The following is a 21,785-nucleotide window of genomic DNA, read 5'->3' as shown; positions in this document are numbered from 1 at the left end:
TGCACTTTAACTAAAATTGTTCACATAACCAAGTCACCACTTAAGTACACAAATTAAGCACCATCGCAAAAACATTATCATGCTTAATTATCTCAATTAAAGTCATGTTCTTAACCCATTTCCAAAATAACTCGAAAACTGACATAAAACATTTCGTGGTTTACCCCGTTAATCACACGCTAAATGATTACCACATATTTAAATAATTAACACAGTTTGTACATGAATCAGTCTAAAACCACTTTACAAACTCCAAAATAAGGCATACTGAACTCAAGTGGATAGTATAAAATAATCTCTAGCTTTCCACACCTTCTTTTAAACCCATTTAAGGCGTCAAAACCCTAAACCGTCGCCAATAGCCACCACTAGCAGCCACATGTTTCACTCAGGCTATTGACTACGATCACCACCATGCCCTGGCAGCATTTGCTCGCCCTCCACAACCCGGATCACTTCTTTGCAAACACGAGAGAATCACTTGGAACGTCAGATTTATAGAAAAATTAAAGAAAATGAAGTGATTTCTAGTTATTTGTTTAAGTTCGATTCAAATCTTTACTCTTTTCTTCTTTCTTTTTCTTTCTTTTTTTAACAAAACTAATTTTTAAAACTCGGTTTAAGTACCCTGTTTTAACCATATCCGACCCTAACTGGTTACATAGGTAGGATTGGGCTTTTTTGTTCAATAATAAGTTGTGTACCCTACCCAGTATTAGCTATACCTGTGTTTTGACCCCCTTTACCAGACTCGGAACAACATATAGCCAATATCAAATTTTGTGCACCTATGATGGACTTCCAAAGAAATTAAAAGGGTTGGACCTGAGGAGGAAGAAGCTAAAGTGCAGAAAGAGAGTATATTTAGAATGATTCCTCTTTTTATCTTTCTCCTTTCCTCTTGCCCTCTTGGAGCTTATACACATGCAGTTAAACAGCCCAACAAGTACAAAAACAACTTAACATGTCATAATATAATGCAATTATTATAACACTATAAATAACTGAAACGCTAAAATATGCCAAAATAAATTTTCGCTTAAAATGTATTTAGTGAATTAATAGTTTCATAACTAATTTTATTTCAAAGATTTAACCTCATGACTCATGAGTTGCTTCAAGCTTGCAAAAATAATAAATAAAGAAAAAAATTGAAGGGAAAATTCCCAAAATGACCCACTCATAGAATGTGTTTCCAAGTTTATCCCCACTAATTCAAGTTTCCAACTCTGTCCTTTTGGTATCTCGTCGCCGACGACATGATAGCGAACACCGACGATGCGTTACTGAAACAAATAGGATAACGACACGTAGCTGGAATCTGTGTTGACGATGCGTTATGTTGCTAACGTAGGGTACAGACGATGCGTTATGTTGCTAACGTGGGTTAGCAGCGATGCGTTATCACTAACGCATCGTGGAATCCTTGTGTTGTCATAACAAGGTAGCAGCAACATAACGTATCGCCGCTACCCTACGTTAGCAACATAACGCATCGTCAACCCTATGTTATACGTAACGTAGGGTAGCAGCGATGCGTTATGTTGTCGTCGGTGTTCGCTATCATTTCGTCGACGACGAGATAACAAAGGGACAAAGTTGGAAACTTAAATTATTGGAGATAATCTTGGAAACACATTCTTTAAATGGTTGAGTTGAGTCATCTAAAGACTTTATTTAAAAAAGAGCCGGGGTGTATTGAGTTCAAGTCTCACCTATGGTTTTTCTCATCTATAGTAGATTTCTGTGGGTTTCCTATAAAGGGTGAAATGAAGATGATCGGGTGAATCGGTTGCTCGTTAGTGATTAAAATATTATTTAAAAGAATAAAGAAAAATAAAAAAACAATATGATTTTTTAAAGTCACGATGTTGATGTTTACACCCACCCTCATGCAAACACATGTTATACTCTCATTTGTTACTTTTGTGAGTGTCTGTGTCTGTGTCTGTCTGTGAGTGTGTGTCCTTCACCTTTAACTCTTCTAGGCCCTACACAGATTTAAGGAGATTTAACCTCAAGTGCCCTCCATTCTCATCAACCCACGTGTTTCCCTGTTTTAATATAATGCAATTATTATAACACTATAAATAACTGAAACGCTAAAATATGCCAAAATAAATTTTCGCTTAAAGTGTATTTAGTGAATTAATAGTTTCATAACTAATTTTATTTCAAAGATTTAACCTCATGACTCATGAGTTGCTTCAAGCTTGCAAAAATAATAAATAAAGAAAAAAATTGAAGGGAAAATTCCTAAAATGACCCACTCATAGAATGTGTTTCCAAGTTTATCCCCACTATTCAAATTTCCAACTCTGACATTTTGGTATCTCGTCGCCGACGACATGATAGCGAACACCGACGATGCGTTACTGAAACAAATAGGATAACGACACGTGGCTGGAATCTGTGTTGACGATGCGTTATGTTGCTAACGTAGGGTACAGACGATGCGTTATGTTGCTAACGTGGGTTAGCAGCGATGCGTTATCACTAACGCATCGTGGAATCCTTGTGTTGTCATAACAAGGTAGCAGCAACATAACGCATCGCCGCTACCATACGTTAGCAACATAACGCATCGTCAACCCTATGTTATACGTAACGTAGGGTAGCAGCGATGCGTTATGTTGTCGTCGGTGTTCGCTATCATTTCGTCGGCGACGAGATAACAAAGGGACAAAGTTGGAAACTTAAATTATTGGAGATAATCTTGGAAACACATTCTTTAAATGGTTGAGTTGAGTCATCTAAAGACTTTATTTAAAAAAGAGCCGGGGTGTATTGAGTTCAAGTCTCACCTATGGTTTTTCTCATCTATAGTAGATTTATGTGGGTTTCCTATAAAGGGTGAAATGAAGATGATCGGGTGAATCAGTTGCTCGTTAGTGATTAAAATATTATTTAAAAGAATAAAGAAAAATAAAAAAACAATATGATTTTTCAAAGTCACGATGTTGATGTTTACACCCACCCTCATTTGTTACTTTTGTGAGTGTCTGTGTCTCATTTGTTACTTTTGTGAGTGTCTGTGTCTGTGTCTGTGTCTCATTTGTTACTGTGTCTGTCTGTGAGTGTGTGTCCTTCACCTTTAACTCTTTTAGGCCCTACACAGATTTAAGGAGATTTAACCTCAAGTGCCCTCCATTCTCATCAACCCACGTGTCTCCTGTTTTAATGGCATTCTAAACATGCATCAACTACTTACCCTTTCCGACAAACTACTCTTGTCATGAAAGATTTTTTATTTTATTTTTTATTTTTAGGGTTGGTAGCAGGTATGTCTCAAGAGATTCTAAGGCTAAATGCCTTTATGTTTCGGTTAGGTTGGTTAAAGTGTCATATACCGTCATGTAAGCAAGGTTTTAACTAATCCATTCGTTAACCCAGCCTCCATAACATCATGCACTTAAGGTGTGGCCAGTGATAAGGGCCGGCCACGTTGCATTAGGAACTGGGTTTAAAGCCCCACAACAACTAGCTAGCCTGAATATGTGTTTGTGAGTTTGATAAAAAAAACTAAAAAAGAACAAAACAAGCCAGTAGTAACTCTCATGTCTCATGACTCGATAAAATTCACTACTTTGACCAGCAAACTCGAGTTAAGTTTGCTTGTCACACCTGTGAACTTGAGGACCCGAGTTCGTTTGCCAAATCACTGGACTTACATGAGTTCCCAAACCGTCCAAATATACAAAAGTACAAGAACTTGAAAAAGAAGTATCCTGAAAACACTTACTCCAAACCACCTATATAAAAATCTAATTCTTCTCAACATCATACGTATATCAACTCATGTATACGGTCATCTGACTAAATGGTAACTTTAGTACGTATACCTAATAATATCCATCATGACCAAAAATATGTGGTCTATCTCCAATTGTAATGGAATCCTAACCACAGTTAATTCATGACGATGTTTCCACGGATTTTTGAGATGAACGAACCACGTCTTGATCTTCTTCTTCAGCTGCTTGAGACCTGCAACGGTTTTTTGGGGGTGTGGAGGTGACTGCTAAGAAATCCTAAGATCTCTTGTTTACAGACACAAAAAGTGGTGGTGGCTCTTATTCAGCATGACCTCTTGATAAAGAGGTGGAGACCTCCTTATATAGAGAGTCTCATGGCCACCATCATGGTACCCTAATGGGCCTGACCCAGTTAGGGTTACCTCCACAAAACCCCCTCAGCCCGATAACATTGTATTAGTCCATGTAATAAAATAAGCCAAACATAATAGATTTAGGGTCGTAGAACCGGGTTTTAGTACCATACCCCTACACCATTGAATCTTTATAAATGCATGCTCATTGTGTTCAATATTCATCACTCCATCTTCATATTCTTACTCTCCAATAACATCTTTCCTTAAGATAATGGACATTCCGGTGATCGATCTAACTCCATATGTCGATCCGGTTTCGGGCAAATTCAGCTGTGATGAACTCAAACATCCTGAGCTGAAAACCGTGTGCTCTGAGGTCAGCCGGATTCTGAGAGAAACCGGGGCTCTGCTGGTCCGAGACCCACGATGCTCAACCGAAGACAATGACCGATTTATCGACATGATGGAGAAGTATTTTGAGCAGCCGGAAGAAGTTAAGCGTGTTCAAGAACGTCCTTATCAACATTATCAGGTAATTAATTAACCTTTGTTTATATATTTAAATTTTATTAAAACCATTTAACCAGATTGCTTGTGGATTTTGCTAATCCGTGCAGGTAGATAACGACAGGACGTCGGTGATACTCATTTGTTTTGTGTATATATATGAGTTACTATAGAAATGATGAAATTGATGGAAACAAAAGTATATAAATTCCATACATTTAATTACTTGAATTATATAATATATTATATTTGTGAAGATTCCATTTGATCCGGAACTTAAATGGGATGTTGGATGATTTTCCAACACAATCGAGACTAATTTATAATATATTATATTATATATATCCAGAAAAAGATAAAGTTATAAGTGTTAACGTGTTAGTAGACATTAAAGTTGGATTATGACATCTAATATCACACCTAATTTTACTAAATATTCACAGGAAACCATGTCTAAGAGCTTAACTTTTTTACCTTTTTTAGTTATGTGGATGTGGACTAGCTAGGTGATATATATTATCAATAATTAATAATATATAATTTACAGAAGAAAATTAGAACAAACTAATATTAATAAATATTTTAAAATCAAAATATTAACATATAATTAATTTTAATATTTAGTTTGTTTTATGATATCTTTAACAAAAATGTTAATTTTAAGATGACTTAATATTTTGCTTATAATTATTTATGGATCGATCGCAAACAGGTTGGATCAACACCAGGAGGAGTAGAGATACCGCGTAGCTTGGTTGATCTTGAGATGCAAAAGAGGCTGAGAGCACTGCCTAAAGATCGCCAGCCTATCATTCCAACCGGTCCAGATCTTAAGGCGCGCTACATGTGGAGGGTTGGCCCGAGGCCATCCAAGACTCGGTTCAAGGTTACGTATACGTTCTCTCTTGGAATGCATTGGTTTGCATGCCAAATCACTAATTGTTCTTTTATGTTCGTTTATCATGTAGGAATTGAACTCTGAGCCTGTCTTACCCGAAGGCTTCCCCGAATGGAAAAAAATCATGGATTCATGGGGTTTTAAAATGATATCGACCGTGGAGGTTTGTTAGTCGTAACGATTTCCTACATCATGTTAACTACGTGTTGAATTATACAGACTTCACACAAAGCGAAAGCATGAAATATAAAATAAAACCAGCCTTGAAAAAATTTGATATATACATTACCAAATGAATAAAAACATTACATCATGGTCTCTTCACAGGGAACTCTAAATTTGGTTAGCAAAGTTTCAAAACTGAAAATGAAAACTAATTAGTTAGTTAAAGTGAAAGACAAATAAAAATAAAAGATTCTGTAAATTACTAAAATTGTTAACTGAAACATATAGATGTTTGCCAAATGATCCGACTCATCAAGACCTTTACATCCGCTACGTACTTATAACATAACATAATTGCATCAAAATCAAAAACACTAAAAGTCTAATTTGTAGTTCAGTCTTGGATGAAGCTAGATCGATCACATAGATCGAGTAAACCACGTTATGTTCACGTGTTCTTTATATTAATTCATCATGCAATTGTTAAAGAGTGAATGAATTTTCCTAACACTACTTTTGCTAGCTCAGTCTGTTGCTGAAATGGCTGCAATTGGATTTGACCTGCCAAAGGACTCATTCACTAATCTAATGAAGCTGGTAAGCCCATCAGTTAACTTTCTACTAGTAATATTAGTACATATATATTATAAATTCCTTGTTTTGATCTAACTATGAATTGCAGGGTCCACATCTTCTTGCACCAACAGGAAGTGATCTCGGACGTCACGCAATAGAAGGAACCGTGTTCGCAGGATACCATTACGACATCAACTTTCTAACGATTCATTACAAAAGTAAATTCCCCGGTCTATTTATTTGGTTAAGGAATGGGGAGAGAGTCGAAGTGATCGTTCCTGATGGATGTCTACTTATCCAGGCAGGAAAACAGGTAATTACTAGACAGGCACATGGCCGGCTCAACCTTTTTGAGAACTAAAGTGGATCCTAAAATCAAGGCCCTTCGCATAAAAAGTAAAAAAAAAAAAGAAGTTTGCTTAGGCGTTAGGATCGTTACACGTGGGAATATGACAACATACGACATCTGGAACGCACAAAATCACACAATTCTAATATAAAATTCGAGGGCTTGAACGAAGAAACTGATGACCACTTAAATATGGTCCCCGAGCTTCGGTTTATTTTTGTATGGTCCAACTGCCCAACAAAGACATCTAACGATTTCTTGTCATTATATAGATCTTGTATGCTCACATAATCTTTTCTTTCAACTTGTAGTTAGAATGGATGACCGCGGGTGACTGTAAGGCCGGTATGCATGAAGTCGTGGTAACTAAAAGCACTCTTGATGCAGTCGAAGCAGCGAAAAAGGAAAACCGAAGCCTTTGGAGGGTATCCTCAACTGTAAGTGCATCAATCCGTTTCAAACATGTTTCGTAAACTCATATAATTTAAAAGACTCATTTTTTCACTTTGTTTCTTGGTATTTTTAGCTATTTTCGAATGTAGCATCCGATGCTGTGCTGAAGCCTTTGGGACATTTTGCAAAATCGCCTCTTGCGGTCAATTACCCACCCATGTATGCCGGAGATTACTTTGAAAAAGAGCTTTCTGTGATTAACCTCAAGGGAAAAACTGGGGCTTAGATGTCGGGTGACCGAATAAGCGATGGATCCTTAATTATCTAGTAGTGTATTGTTGTGTGTAAGATATATGGTGCGAATAAATGACCGATCAATGGCTATTTATGTTTGTTTGGTCGCAAGTGTGGTGTGATTTGGCAACATTATTATGTTTGTATGCGATTTCCTTTGTAGGTTGTGTAAACCGAAGTTGGTAATTGTACAAGTCATTAATATTTTGCACGTAATGAAATATATGTCCTTAATTACTTTTGTCTAGAAATTATTTCTTCATGAAACTTTTTTTTAATGCATGCAACAAAAAAGTATGTATATATATATATATATACATGGAGATACTGATTTATGTGAAAACTGAAAAGTATGGTGTGAATATATTTAGGGGTAGGTTTAAAAGAAAACTTCAGAAAAATGTGTAACTTGAAAACTCGATTTTTTTAACATGATGTAATATATGTTATTATCAACACGTAACACAAAAATAAATATAGAGCTATACCGTGGTCCGTGGTGAGTCACTACAATTCCCAGAAAGCAACCTAGTGGACCAAGATCTTTCATAGCAAACTCTATGGGGAAAGGATACAAAAAATGGTGTCGGAGAGAATCTAACAAGATATTCAGAATAATATAACCAACATAAAGCAAAATACACAATGTGTCTTTCCTATGTTCATAGATAAACAGGGAGTGGTCACATTGGCTATGATGAAAGTTCAATGTGAAAACATATTCTACAAAACGTCGGTACCATGCCTATAAGGCTTTCTTTAGGTCGTAAAAAATCTCTTTTATAATCAACATAATCGGGAAAGCCTGACTCTCGAAACCCTATTGGCTGGTGCATGGAAACCATTTTCCTAAATATTTCCATCTGGAAAGGCTTTTTTAACGTCAAACTAAATGAACGGGTCAAGACCTTAAAGAAAATCTATGCTTAGAACTGTGCGGATAGTGGTTGGTTTAGCAACCGGACTAAATGTTTCGCCATAGTAGACCTCAACTAGCTTGTGGTGTTATCACATAAAGCAAACCAACTTTGTGACGTTTTGGGTTTTAAAACTACTTGGTTACGTAGTCTAGAATGGATGTGTGAATGTTTTTAGTATGCTCCATAAGATCAGATCGAGTGTTTTTAAACCTCGCAAGATGAAGCTATATCACCGTTATTGATCAAGGATTATTTGGTGTAATAAAAAATACTATATAAACTAAAACATAGAGCATAAGTGATTTATCAGTTGAATAATTATTCGACCAAATAATTGTTTGGTTATGTGGATCCGAAATCAATATGTTTCACTCATGTTATCGTACGTGAGGGGCTTACAAACCACACAACGACAATGGACACACGTGATATATAGCTTTGTACTCTCTACCTAGTACCTATACACCACACACACGCACCCACATATTTTCAACAACGACCTATAACATAAATTTTGCTATTTTTCATTAAAAAGAATTAAAATAAACATTTTTTTAACAACATTTAGAAATTACACCCAATACTTGAGCAAGCTTTTCTAAGACATATATTAGCCGCCTATACCGATTTTGACGTTTCAAATCTGACTCACTCAAGAACATCATCAAAAAGAAAACTCATCATTGTAGGAAAACCGCTTGAATCACGTTCTAAACCTAAGACTATAAAAATCTCAAGTCTTAACTATCACCCCATATCATTTGACCAGAAGACCAATTGCAAATACGCCCAGGGGTCATACCAGATCCGAATAAAAATGGTCAGTTAAAAACGTTTGAGTTTGATTCAGGTTATAACCAACTCTAAAAAGAATATAAACGAGTTGGAAACAAACTATTTAAAATAAATCAAAGATGATCAAATAATAATTACAATAACTATTATGTAAGGCTAACTAATTAGAAATATTCATTTCTTAAAGGTAAGTTGGCAAAGAAAGTAAAATTCAAATTCAATTATAAAATTCCATACACAAAACCAAAGAACCAAAAGTTTGTAACATACACACTATTCACTAAGACGAACAGCAACCAGCCTTGCTTTTTCCTGACGCTTCTTGACCCGGAACAACAATATCCGTCCCCTTAAGAAGCGACGAACTCCCTTCGGACTCCTCATTTGCGACGAGAGACTTTTTACCAACTATTTTATATATCTCTGTAAGAATAGTGACAAATGCAGGCTCTACATTTGTGGCTTCAAGTGCAGATGTTTCCATGAAAAACAACCCTTCCCTTTCTGCAAACTCTTTTGCGTCCTCGGTTGTTACCTCACGTGCAGAATCCAAGTCGGATTTGTTTCCTATCAGCATAATCACGATATTATTATCCGCGTGACCACGTAATTCGTCTAGCCATCTGGCAATGTGATCAAATGACTGTCGTTTGGTTATGTCGTACACTAACATTGCCCCCACTGCTCCTCTGTAATACGCGCTAGTCACGGCTCGGTATCTGTAATTGTTAAACATATAGCATAGATGAATAATTATGATATGTTTTGGGATAATATTGGAAAGTAATAATAAATCCTCAATGATATTTTCATAATTGTTTAAACTTAATGACCTAAATGGAATGAGTGTAAGCGAGCCATTATGAGCTGAGCCAGAGCCCGAGCTCGTTTGGGCTCGAGATTGGCTTGTTTTAATTTAAGAGGGCTCGGGCTCTTCTTATTTAGAGTTGTATTTCTAAGGCTTGAGCTTGGCTCATGAGCTCGGCTCATTTATTATCTATTAACTTTTTTGATTATATTATATAATTATTTTTATCACATGTTTATAGTTATTAGATAAATATATTAAGCAAAAACTTATATAGATAAAAGGCACGTTTAGGCTCACGAGCCGACTCGAGCTCGATATGTGAAGCTAGGGCTCGAGTTCGTTTCTTGAGCCTTAACAAAAACTCAAGTTCAGGCTCAAACTCATTTAGGCTGGCGAGCAGACTCGAGCTCGATATGCAAAGCTCTGGCTCGAGTTCGTTTCTTGAGCCTTAACAAAAACTCGAGTTCAGGCTCAAACTCATTTAAACTGGACTAGATTCAAGCTTTTAACGAGCCGATCTCAAGTATATCCCTAGGACCGATTAAAAAAGTTAATTATTATTTAGTGACTTGTTTCTTCACAATTACATCCTGCTTCAGGTTTAACTTGAAAAAAATAATTACCAAATAGTAACCAGGTTTTATATTTGTTGATTTTGTTCACATTTAAATCACTTAATTTTGAAAGATTTTAACATTTATATAAAATTTTTACAGCAATGTCACAATATTAAAACTTGAGTGGTTTCTGTAGTTTGAAATTTTGAAAAAAGTGTGAGTGACATTAGTTAAACACTGAAGAAACTTGGTGACTATCAAGTGAAGAACGAAACGCGGTGGCATTTTCATAATTATGCTACAACATAACTTCAACTATTTGATAAATTAATAATAATTACCCTAGTCGTAATTAATTACGCTAGCTGGATTTTGAGTTGTTGCATAATTACACTATTAACGTAATTACCAAATTGCCACTGCGTGATTTTCTCCCCTTGCTTCGTACAGGTTTTTCACTTTGTACGTTAACCGGTCCATAATATATAATACCAAGTGCATATATGTATCAATTTCAAGTGACTTATGTTGTAGAGTCCAAAGAATATGCATACATCATAATTCATAAGCTTCTTCATTTGAGTACAAAACTATTCTATCCATTTATGTGACTGTTTGGTTGTGTGTTTTCAAAAAGACTATTAAAACCATAAACAGTTTATGTCAAACACCCCCAATCATATTACCACATTCAGCCCTAGGGCTGTAAACAAACTGAAAACAAACCGAAAGCTCGACGAACCGTTCATAAACGTTCAGCGGGAAGTTTTTTCGTTCAATAAGCTTAACGAACGACATGAACAGAGGCTGCTTTCGTTCAATTGTGTCTCTGAGCGTTCGGTAATGCATTTGTATAACGTTTATTTACATTTATCTTGTTATTACAACCGTCCGGTAACGTTCATTTACGTATATGTTCGCGTATTAGAATTGTGCTATTACTGTTTTTATCTTGATATAATTATGCTTATAATTACTACAATAACCATTTTTGGATATAAAACGGACGAACACGATCAGCGTCTAGTTTGGTTCGTTTACACTCGATAACCAGCCCTAAATTCTAATCAATTATACAACAAGAAGCAAATAATTAACCAGTAATTAAGATCAAAGATAACACCTTTCTTGACCAGCAGTATCCCAAATCTGAGCCTTGACATTCTTGTGATCAATCACCATGGTCTTGGTCTGAAACTCGACACCAATTGTGGCCTTGGAGTCCAAACTGAACTCATTTCTCGCAAACCTACCCAACAATTGTGACTTCCCCACCGCAGAATCACCGATCAGCACGATCTTGAACACGTAATCGATCTTCTGACTGAAATCGCCGTGGTAATTCGCCATATCTCATCAATATACCAACTGGGTATCGGTTTAATCAACGTGGGCAGTTGATTAATTGATTAAAGGGTTCGAATTTGGTGATTGATGGGTTTGTGAGGGTTTGGGTTTTGGTTATGAAGACGGTGTAAAGAAAATGGAAGACCTTGTGTTTAACTATGCTTTGATTTTGGGGTGATTTAAACTACCACAACTATTTTTAATGAAAGCATTTGCTTATTATTTTTTTAAGTTTTAACAACACTTTAATTTTTTTATATTTTTTTTTACGGCCAATAGAAATAGAATGTCTAGGTATTTTATACAGGTTGACCTAATGAGAAAAGACCACCGCCAGCTGGCTCAACTCAGTCGTTAAGTGCATCAAAGTTATCTCTAGTTTCGAGAAAAACCGTTCACCCGAAGGCCTACTGGTAGTAAAATCCGGACGCCCTCAGATCGAACTGTAGATCACAAAGATCTTACTCTTTCTTTATTAAGCCACCCATGTTATCCCAAAGTGTTATAAGTGGGGGATTGAACTTGGGTCATCATTGTGAAACCCAAATTTCCTACCATTACATCGCATTTACGAGATTAGATGTTTATTGAATAAAATTAGTGTTAATTTGTTGTTATAAAAATTAAAAATTGGTTGTTTACACTAAAATAAGTAACCACTTGTGACCTAATGGTAATAAGGTTTGAGTTTTCTAGTCGAGACTCAAGTTTGATCCTCACTTGTGTCACTTTGGTGGACACGACAAAGAATGATTTGAGTTAGGGCTTGAAACGTTGTCAATTCGAATTCTGATCCCACCCTGGTTTTCATCCCACCGTGTGTTATGTCAAAGAGTTCTGCTCTTGTTGTGGCACAACGACTGTCAAGTGGCATCCGACGATATGGTTTCCCGGGAGAAAAAAAACCCAAAATTTGAAGCCAGTATGGGCCCGGTTAAGACAACATAATCTAGCCAAAGTTAGACAACGGGGTTCTATAATTTGAGGAGTGTGGTGGCTTAAGAAATACAAGAAAGTTGTCGTTTTAAGAAAAAATAAAAAACCATTTATTCTAATCAAAACCCTACTAATTTAAGTTCAGAAAGACATGTTAAGGAACACAGTTTTAAACATTGTGTCATCGTTCGTGGTATGAGTTTTTCATAAATTTATGGATTTGAGCTCTTTATAAAAGGTTAAAAGGTTGGTATTGGTTTTTTTCCGTCAAACTCTTGTATAGTTTATATCAGGACTAAAAGTTAAAGGATGAATGGACTTCAATTAAACACGATTGTTTAATGGATATTTATATGATGCTATAGCGAATTTGTAATAGTTTAGAAAATAAATATAATACAAAACGATTAAAATCTTGGTTTAGCAAGTTTTATCAGTGTTAAGTTACGTATACATGAGTCATGTTCGGATTGTATGTTTTTCTTAACATCCAATTAGGGCTTAATTAAAGTTTTATGGTTTTTCTATATACATCAAATTTAGTATTTATAGATAAACCTTGACGATTAGACATTACCTAATTGACATTTGAAATTTTTTTTTAAACAAATTTAAGGCTTATTTGTATCCTTGAAGATTTTGGTGCCAATAATGAGGATAATTTGTCGTTTTTGGTAACAGTACTTAAAAAATGATTAAGGTACAGTTGATTTGTGCATTGATTGGCTTTCAATCCCATTAATGGTAGATGCATTCAATTGTAGATGCGGAAGATTGTCATTGTGTTAGGAGTTATAATTTCATATTCATGATAGAACACTTTAATTAGAATTTTAAGGCCTTGCAATTTAAGTATGCTTAGACTATAGAATAAGGACTTTCTATGTGTCCTGATTACACATCTAAATAAAGAAGATGAGTATATATGGGAGAACTTCAAACAAAACACAAATAAATAGGCCTCTCAAAAGGATAATCGTCATGAGAATGAAACTATATATATTTTGGAAAACATAAGCCATTAACAAAGAAGTGATCTTTCCAATTCTTTAACCTAGGAGAGTGGATTTCATTAGGAGCCTGATTTAAGGATCAAATAAAAATGCATGAAAAAGAGTCATATTAATAACCATATTAAGCACACGATAGAAAAGTTCAAAATGCAGAGCTTTAGCAAGACCGTGAGGATTGCATTGTGATATGTGGACCTATGAAAAACGACAGTTAGAGGAATCAACTAAATGGATTCCTGCAGTTTACGAATTGAAAGCCAGTTTTAGTAAACAAAGCATATTTTAAGCAAGAAAGGGATGTATGCGTGGTGGATTCTTTGTAGGTAGAAGTAACGTGATTTAATTCCCAAGCAATGCCATCTAAATTCGTAAAATGTTCAACATTTTCTCAGGTCATAATGTAGTAGAAAGTTGTCATATTCTTCTTAGATGTTTTGGTAAAGAAAAGATCAAATGAAACATACCTGAAAAAGAAACGAATGATATACCGATGGTGATGATTTTGTAAAAACATGGAAGGAATCGGTCAAAGAACAAACCATTGATTAATCAGCATGTGGCAGAGAGGGAAATTAAGTGACCAGTCAATTAGGGGTACCCAAGTGTCGTTGAGGATACAATAGAACAAACAATGACATGAAGGTATTTAATAATAAACAAATATTCATTTGAATTTCGAATTGAAATCTTATTATTGTCTCATGATAATAAAACACATCACCAAGGTGGGGGACTTTAAGGGTATATTACCCCAAATTGGGAGAGTCCAAAACCAGTATTTCATTTCGAATATAAGAGTCATGTTGGTTCGGTCCAATAGAAGACGACAAATCAAGCAGTTCTAATAACTAACTTGAACTCATTAGATAACAAACTACCAATATTGATCAAGAATAGCACCACATGAAAACTGGCGATCAATTAGACCATGGCTTGTGGTTCTATATTCAACATGTGTGGAAATTATCATATAGGTATCACATCATCTCCACTCTGAATAATTTATATGGTGTGGTTTCACTCTTCACACGTTGAAAACTATCGTGTCATTTCTATTTATAAATAATAATAGTACTATTATGTTTTTATAATAATAAATATAAAAAACATTAATATAATCTTAATTTAAAAACATTGCATAATGCTAATTGAAAACATATTTATATATTAAAAAAGAACTGCTTTAAAACCCGATTTTTATCTTTCTGAAAGTTCGTATTTATTTTACAATTAAATTATTTCAAAATTTATTTGTTCATTTATTAAGTAAACTATTTATTAATTTATTAAGAAATTTACAATACTTATATACAATGTACAATTCATGCCAATCGTCCACACAAGTAGACTTCTTCACGCAATCCACCATGCGAGTGATCCTCGCGCATGTGTCGCAGTGTTCCCTGACATAGGTTTTGGCCACGTCGGTCCATGAAAACTCATACACTCTCGATTCTCGAACTCTAGTAATTAATAAAACCATTTTTACAATCTTGAGACTTTGACCATCGCTATTTGAAAACAAAAGGCCTTATTCAAAACCTTGACACCACAAAGTCAAAGGCCGTATGTATATGATCCAATTCAAACGAGTATACTGTCCATCATGCAAACATGCGTCACCCAATGTTGTTGGTGGCACACAAATGCTCTTTGAGCATAAATGTGCCATGAACATTTCTATGAACTTTCTTTCCAAAAATAATCATTAGATGAATCACTAGAATTGTTAGTGTCTCTATTTTCATCTCACATATCATCCACGTCTTAATGTTAGATTTACCATCAAAGCTGTAGAGCTTGAATTAGAAACCTCTTCCTTAATCCTTATCCTTCATGGTTGTTAAGAAACACTAAATGAATCGTTTTATTCATGAACCAAACATACATCGACAAAATCTGACTTAATCAACAAATTAACAAGAATGCAACTATGCAATCTAATTTTCAGAAGTAATCACTGTCGTCATCAACTCATCACAAATTTCCACATGAACAAAGAAAAACTAAGTTGGGGTTTCTTGCTAGAAAGAATAATGAACAGATGTAAATTATATCTTGATTAGGCACTAAAGGTCTATATATGCAGCATGCATGTATTGAATTATCTTCATTTTTCTTTTGTGACCAAATGATCCCTATAAAGTTAATCGTCTACATCAACAGCCTCCAACCTTTTATTGTCAAACGTTTTTATGCAAAAACTTAAAACGGTTCAAGTTTATTTAAACCCAATTAATGATGGTTGAGTTGATAATGGAACACCTATTTTGAGCTTTGAGACAAAAAAACAAATTAAAATGCCTGGTAAAATCCAACTCATATATAGCACAAGCTATAATGGGTCCAGGGAAGGTGAGACGAAGGCAAACCATTTTATCCTAGGTGATAGTGAAGTTGTTTCCACTAAGACCGGTGGCTATAAAAAAAACCCCTTTTTTACATGTAAACTGTAGTAAACCCAAGTAACATTGAGTGTTGCTAAGAGAATAAAACAACCAACAATAGGAAATTAAAAGGTGAATGCTAATATAGTAGTAGTTCATTACCTAAACATAAATTGGTGAAATAACTATATTAGTAACAGACGATAGATTAAACAACAAAAAAGCAAGAACAAGTAGTGCGGGCTCCATGATAGTACGCATAAGCTTTGTCAAAAGTTTCTAAGTCATGAAAGATCTTAGGCAAAGGTAACACAATTGAAAAAGTAAGCATGAGGCGAACCAAAAGTATAGGAATAAACTGAGTATATGCAAAACTATAGTCCTAATGAATACCTACGACAAAAGTACTCCCTAAAAGTCCAAAATTTTAATCCTACATATTCACGATCCCCTAACCATGTCCTCAGAGAAGTTCAAGTCTAATAAGCCATTTCTAATCCGCCCATCTCATCTGAATCTAGGTCTACCCTGCCTCTCCCTCCATAGTTAAGGTTTCCACAGCTCTAACTATATAAGTTGTCATCTATCTCCACACATGACCAAACCATCTTAACCTCACATTCCTTATCTTACTAGAGATACATATCACCTCAACCTATTTCAAATCACTATAATTCTAATTCGGCCCAACCTTATGTGTCCACAAATCCGCATCAACATCCTCATCTCTTTTGCCTCCATGGCTCCATCTTTTACATTTGTGTCTTTTTGATGGGTCGGCAATAAGCTTCATGTAATATCTGTCATAGCCGATCGCATTACTGCCCTATAAAATTTCTCATATAACTTCGTTAAACCTCTTGTCACATAATACTTATATACCTAACAAATGTTTAATCCTTTGATTAAGTTAGGTTGCATCTTGCTTGCAGCCACAATAACTCACTCGTGTAATCGGTAATCAATCAGGTTCTATACACCCAATTATGATATTAGCGATAAAATTTGTTCAAAATCTGGTGGTAAGGACCTACCCTTGTTCTTATTCATGACCAATATAGTTCTGCTTTATATAGTCTTTCTATGTTATGCTTGTTCTCCCATCAGAAGTGCCTTCATTAGTAATTGAATTCGTCGATTTACAGGAGGTCGGTAGGCTCTTCTTCCACCAATATCACCATTATGTGGGCAACACTGATTAGCGTGGTTTTTCCACCTCATGACTTCTGTGGCTATTATGACCACCTTCAACCACGTGGCGCTGTTCCTCAAGCACTAACATGGTTATGTCGAACCCAATAGTGAGATTATTCACTACACACCACAATTCGCCAACCTCAAGACCCTATCCATATTGGGATAATTTATCGAAAATTTTCGGCAGTCGCCATCAGGATAGTAACAAACTCTGATACCAATTGACGCAGAACAAAAACAAAGAAACCAAGATTAATAAATATCATAGTGATGAATTACTCAAAAGATGAACTTGAAAATGATTGATAAAAGTATCAATTACGAAAAGTTTAAGCCTCTTAAATGGCCATAAAAAGATTATAATCAAAATTTAAAAGATGAAACAAATTCCATCAAAATCAGGAAATTAAAATTCAAGCTAATCACAAAGTTTAGCCTAATTAAAATAAAACACATTTCACTTATCAGCAACTAGGTTGGCGTCAAGTTCCACAGACAACTTTAGTTTGGCAGACCAAAGTTTCGTAGTAGGAAGAAGCTCACCCCTTCGTATGATATTTTATATATTGTTAATCGTATTAATTTGCCATTGTTTTTGGGTAAACTATTACAATCAAAGAACTGAAGTGTATATAAAAATGAATTAAATTAAAAAGATTAAAATGTTAAGTTTATATACACATTAAAGATCATGTTCTTCCATGAAAGACTTAAATAAGATCACATCTGTAAATGAAGGTTCTAGCTGCAAATATGCATGACTCATAAACTAATTTTGATTCTCCAAGCATGCATATTCTTTACCGGGTAATATTACAAGATCTAACAAGAATTAGTTTTTTGTATTAGCAATTATATGCTCGTTTTTTATATATATAATTACCGGGTCACAAGTTCTTAATTAGCTTCAAAATTACTTAAATTAAGTTATGAGCAAACACACCCCATACAGAACATAGGAAAAAGTTCAACGGTTACAAAAATTAAAACCTAGCTAGCTAGCTAGCTTCATGATTTTACAAATGATAATCACATTGATCCAGACTTGGATGATGGGTGTCGCCCATGTACACGAATTCGAAGTAGAATGTTTGAACTAATAAACCTAGACTACGTTGGTTTAACGCGTAGAAAAAAAATCACAATTGCTTGATGTACTGTCTCCGTCTTTTTTCCATTGTAAGGCTTATCGGAAACCAATTTATGGTCGAACATCTTTCATTGTTTACTACTTGAACACTCGCACCTTGACTGAGCATCTTTGAGATTCTACACCCATGACAAAGAAATGTTCACGAGAATAATGTGGGTAAATCCTTACTCCAGTTAATGAGATTGTTTTGTGAAATATATATGTTGTTTAGGAACCACATTTGTAATCCTATTGTTGTACTTCTAGACAGTTCGCTACCCGGCAAACTAATAAGACCTATGACAATGTGTTTTTTATAGTTTGATACTATAGCTAGCGAACTTTGCCAAGTTTGCTTGGGTGGAAGTGAAGTCCATAGCGTTTTTCACCGAACTTAACACACCGCTTTACAATTTTTCAGTTCGTTTCCCACCCAAGCGAACTTGTTTGTCGACGAACTGCCTAGAAGTAAAGAAATAACACACACACACAGACACGCTGACACACATATATAGACAGCCTCATTCCTAAACCACCTACTTCCACCAAAATATCCTAATCAAGGTATGCCATGCAAAATGTTATATTTTATGTAATATCATGAATATGATTTCATCGGGTTTACCTCCAAATCTTTCTGGAGATCTTTGATGTACTGAACAGCCATATCTAACATGTCTGCTGTGCTTGTTTGCTGCAAATGGTTAAATGAAAAATATTTAGATCTACCACATATATTATGGTAACTTATGCAAAACTGATGCATAATGGTTACTAATTAAACTATAATGTTGAGGTTTAAACATTTACCTTGTCCATGTTAGGGAAGAGATCTTGTAGCTTCTTCATTCTAGCACTTATTCGGGTTCTTCTCACCTGCAAATTGCAAGTATGCGTCAACATTAGGTCTATTCAATTCGGTTATGTATCATATTCATCTTACCCTCTCTGCAATGCTTCGTGGGTGTGTCGCACATCCTCTTGCTGCACGACTACTCTTGCTAGGAACCAATTCTTGTCCGAATTGCAAGAACTTTTCAGCAACTGCCATTTCAGTAGAAGTTTTGGGCAAGCTCAAGTGATGGACCAAACCAGGAGTATTATAAGGTCCAGATAATCCATTCTGAAAGCACCAAATACATAACTGAATATGCATGCAATATTATGCAATTTTAGAGTGGCATTATTTTAAGAATCGGATAATTAAGAGAAACCTGTCTCTCCAACGTTATTGAATCGCCGTCTCTACTCCTTTTCAAGCTCTTGAATGTCGAATCGTTTATTTGATTCTTGTTTTCGGGGATTTGAGGCAAGAACCCTGGGGAGAAACTGATGTGATTATTTAACCTACATGAAGAAATGGTTTTCTCCACATCTCTCATGCCTCCAAAACCTGCTGCTATCAAAATTCAAAATAATCTTTAATAATATTATTAATATTGCATATGAATATGAAATGTAAGCTTCTATATATATAATTACATAAAATAACTAATACATACTTTAAAATGGATAATAACTTGTGTTAAGAAAATAAATGAATCAAATACTTAATTAAGTATTTTGTGCCAGAAGCACGTGTTCCCACTCCAAAAGCACAGAAATATTGGAATCTTTTCTGGATCCATATCTACTTAAGTTAAAGAATTTAAAACTTAAAAGGATATATTAATATGAGTTCTATAATGAAAAAATGAGTTGTTCAAAACATGACAATGTGGAATCATATAACTCTTAAAGATTATGTTGTTACAAAACTAATAAAACAATGAACACAAGATGGTAACAGTTAACAACCATTTTTATTAAAAAATTTATATATAGTTTTTCAAACATTGACTTCATAATGATCTTCCTATAGTATCCAAAAGCCAACTAGCCAAGCACCCTAGTTGGAAAAGTCAACTACATTTATCTCCAAATTTTCTTTTATTTCAAGGTGGATAATTAACTTCTTTATTTTATTTATACGGGATTAAATGATTAATGGGATTAATCACTTTGACAATGCGTTTAATTAAAAGTTCGTGGGCCTAAAAAGTAATTTGTTTTTCAATGCATCGATCTCATTGGAGGAAAGTATAAACTAATTATTTATTAATTGCATGCAAGTTGTAATAAACAAACCATAAAAAGATAACAAAGATATTAAGATAATTATCCTAGGTGATTAAATATTAATGATAATTATGATAACGACAAATCTCTTAATGTTCATGGACCAACACTTGATATGGACTATTGAGTGTGTTTGAAGGTTTGCAAGTTAAAATAAACAAGATTTTAATAAAGGAATTAAAAATTAATTACCACTTTCGGAATTCAAGGTGGACTGAAATCCAGCTGGAGAGCTACTTTGTCTTATGAGATTTGAGCTTGTTGAATTCATGGATCTAATTGTTGTCAAACTTGCCGGATTATTATGGCCATGATGATTGTTGATATTATTGTTTTGCGTGTTTTCGTAATATATACCAGTAGACACCCGTGGAAAATCTATCTCTTGAATCCCTGATTCGTCGGATTCTAGCTTCATAGATGATGATTCATACGGTATAAACTCTTGTGAATATTGTTGTTGTTGTTGTTGTTGTTGTTGCTGTTGCTGGTGATGTTGTTGTTGCTGCTGTTGTTGTTGTGAGAAAAACGTGTCATGGTTTGAGGATGTGTTTGGGGCAAAAAAATCATCTTCAAGGAGATGTGCATAGAACGAGCTTGGAGCGGAGCGATAACGCGTTAACGAGCTTTCAGATCGTGTATTACTTTGAATGTGGTTATGAACCCAACCTTGATTATAATTATGTTCATTATTATTATAGTTGTTGTAAGAATTATCCGAAGACATTACATCCTTCATCTTCGAAAACTCCCCATCCAAAGGATGCTTAAACGTAGACGACGAATGCAACATAGAGTTCATATCGGCCGCCATGACATCCGACAATCCACCTTCATCGTACATTGTCGAACTCGGCTTGACAATGATCAATCAGTTTATTAAAGAGTTGAATATAAATAAAAGTGAGAGAATATGGGAGATTTGAGACTATATATAATAATAATAAAGTTTGAGATTCTAGTGAATTGAATATGGATGAGGTGGATTTCCAATAATGCCCTTGGGTGTTGGTGGAATTAACCTAGTGAGAAGTGTCAGAATCCGACGTGGAAGTATCACATTGGTGGTTTTCAAGTGCGGTTACATGGTGGTAATACTATTTTTGTATTTACCATGTGTAGCTTAAGTTGTTCATACTGTTAAGAGAAAAGTAGAATTAAAAGACTATGGGGGTGTTTGTTTACCGTATCATTCAGATGCAAATCGCTCAGATTAGATATATGGGTGTTTGGCAACTGCAAATATTACATCTGAATCAAAACTTGAATCGCTCAGATA

General features: G+C 35.0%; 3 protein-coding genes across 5 annotated transcripts; 1 reads left to right on the top strand and 2 right to left on the bottom strand.

Moving 5' to 3' along the window:
- Positions 1-4,369: 4,369 nt before the first annotated feature.
- On the top strand, positions 4,370-7,332 carry LOC143585595 (uncharacterized). The gene is made up of 7 exons (XM_077067351.1): positions 4,370-4,643; positions 5,331-5,504; positions 5,587-5,679; positions 6,210-6,278; positions 6,364-6,570; positions 6,918-7,043; positions 7,133-7,332. Exons 1-7 carry the CDS (start codon positions 4,383-4,385, stop codon positions 7,283-7,285), a joined length of 1,083 nt encoding a protein of 360 aa, XP_076923466.1. The 5' UTR covers positions 4,370-4,382; the 3' UTR covers positions 7,286-7,332.
- A 1,868-nt stretch (positions 7,333-9,200) lies between these two features.
- On the bottom strand, positions 9,201-11,904 carry LOC143585594 (ras-related protein RGP1-like). The gene is made up of 2 exons (XM_077067349.1): positions 11,500-11,904; positions 9,201-9,727 (listed from the first exon to the last, which is right to left on the bottom strand). The coding sequence occupies exons 1-2, from the start codon at positions 11,724-11,726 to the stop codon at positions 9,289-9,291; spliced, it is 666 nt and encodes a 221-aa protein (XP_076923464.1). The 5' UTR covers positions 11,727-11,904; the 3' UTR covers positions 9,201-9,288.
- A 6,265-nt stretch (positions 11,905-18,169) lies between these two features.
- On the bottom strand, positions 18,170-21,382 carry LOC143585593 (transcription factor bHLH130-like). 3 transcript variants are annotated; one of them, XM_077067346.1, is made up of 6 exons: positions 20,699-21,382; positions 19,603-19,787; positions 19,332-19,511; positions 19,199-19,264; positions 19,014-19,082; positions 18,170-18,525 (listed from the first exon to the last, which is right to left on the bottom strand). In XM_077067346.1, the coding sequence occupies exons 1-6, from the start codon at positions 21,348-21,350 to the stop codon at positions 18,475-18,477; spliced, it is 1,203 nt and encodes a 400-aa protein (XP_076923461.1). In that variant the 5' UTR covers positions 21,351-21,382; the 3' UTR covers positions 18,170-18,474. The 3 variants fall into 3 exon arrangements, with proteins under 3 accessions (XP_076923461.1, XP_076923462.1, XP_076923463.1); XM_077067347.1 differs by having other exon boundaries at positions 19,603-19,784; XM_077067348.1 differs by having other exon boundaries at positions 19,603-19,781.
- Positions 21,383-21,785: the final 403 nt, after the last annotated feature.

This window comes from Bidens hawaiensis, unplaced genomic scaffold, assembly GCF_021521415.1.
Source record: "Bidens hawaiensis isolate Kalapana, Puna unplaced genomic scaffold, B.hawaiensis_p1.1 tig00033899_1, whole genome shotgun sequence".
Classification (NCBI taxonomy): domain Eukaryota; kingdom Viridiplantae; phylum Streptophyta; class Magnoliopsida; order Asterales; family Asteraceae; genus Bidens; species Bidens hawaiensis.
The sequence above is the reverse complement of the archived record's forward strand: the minus strand, read 5'-3'. Positions and strand labels throughout refer to the sequence as shown.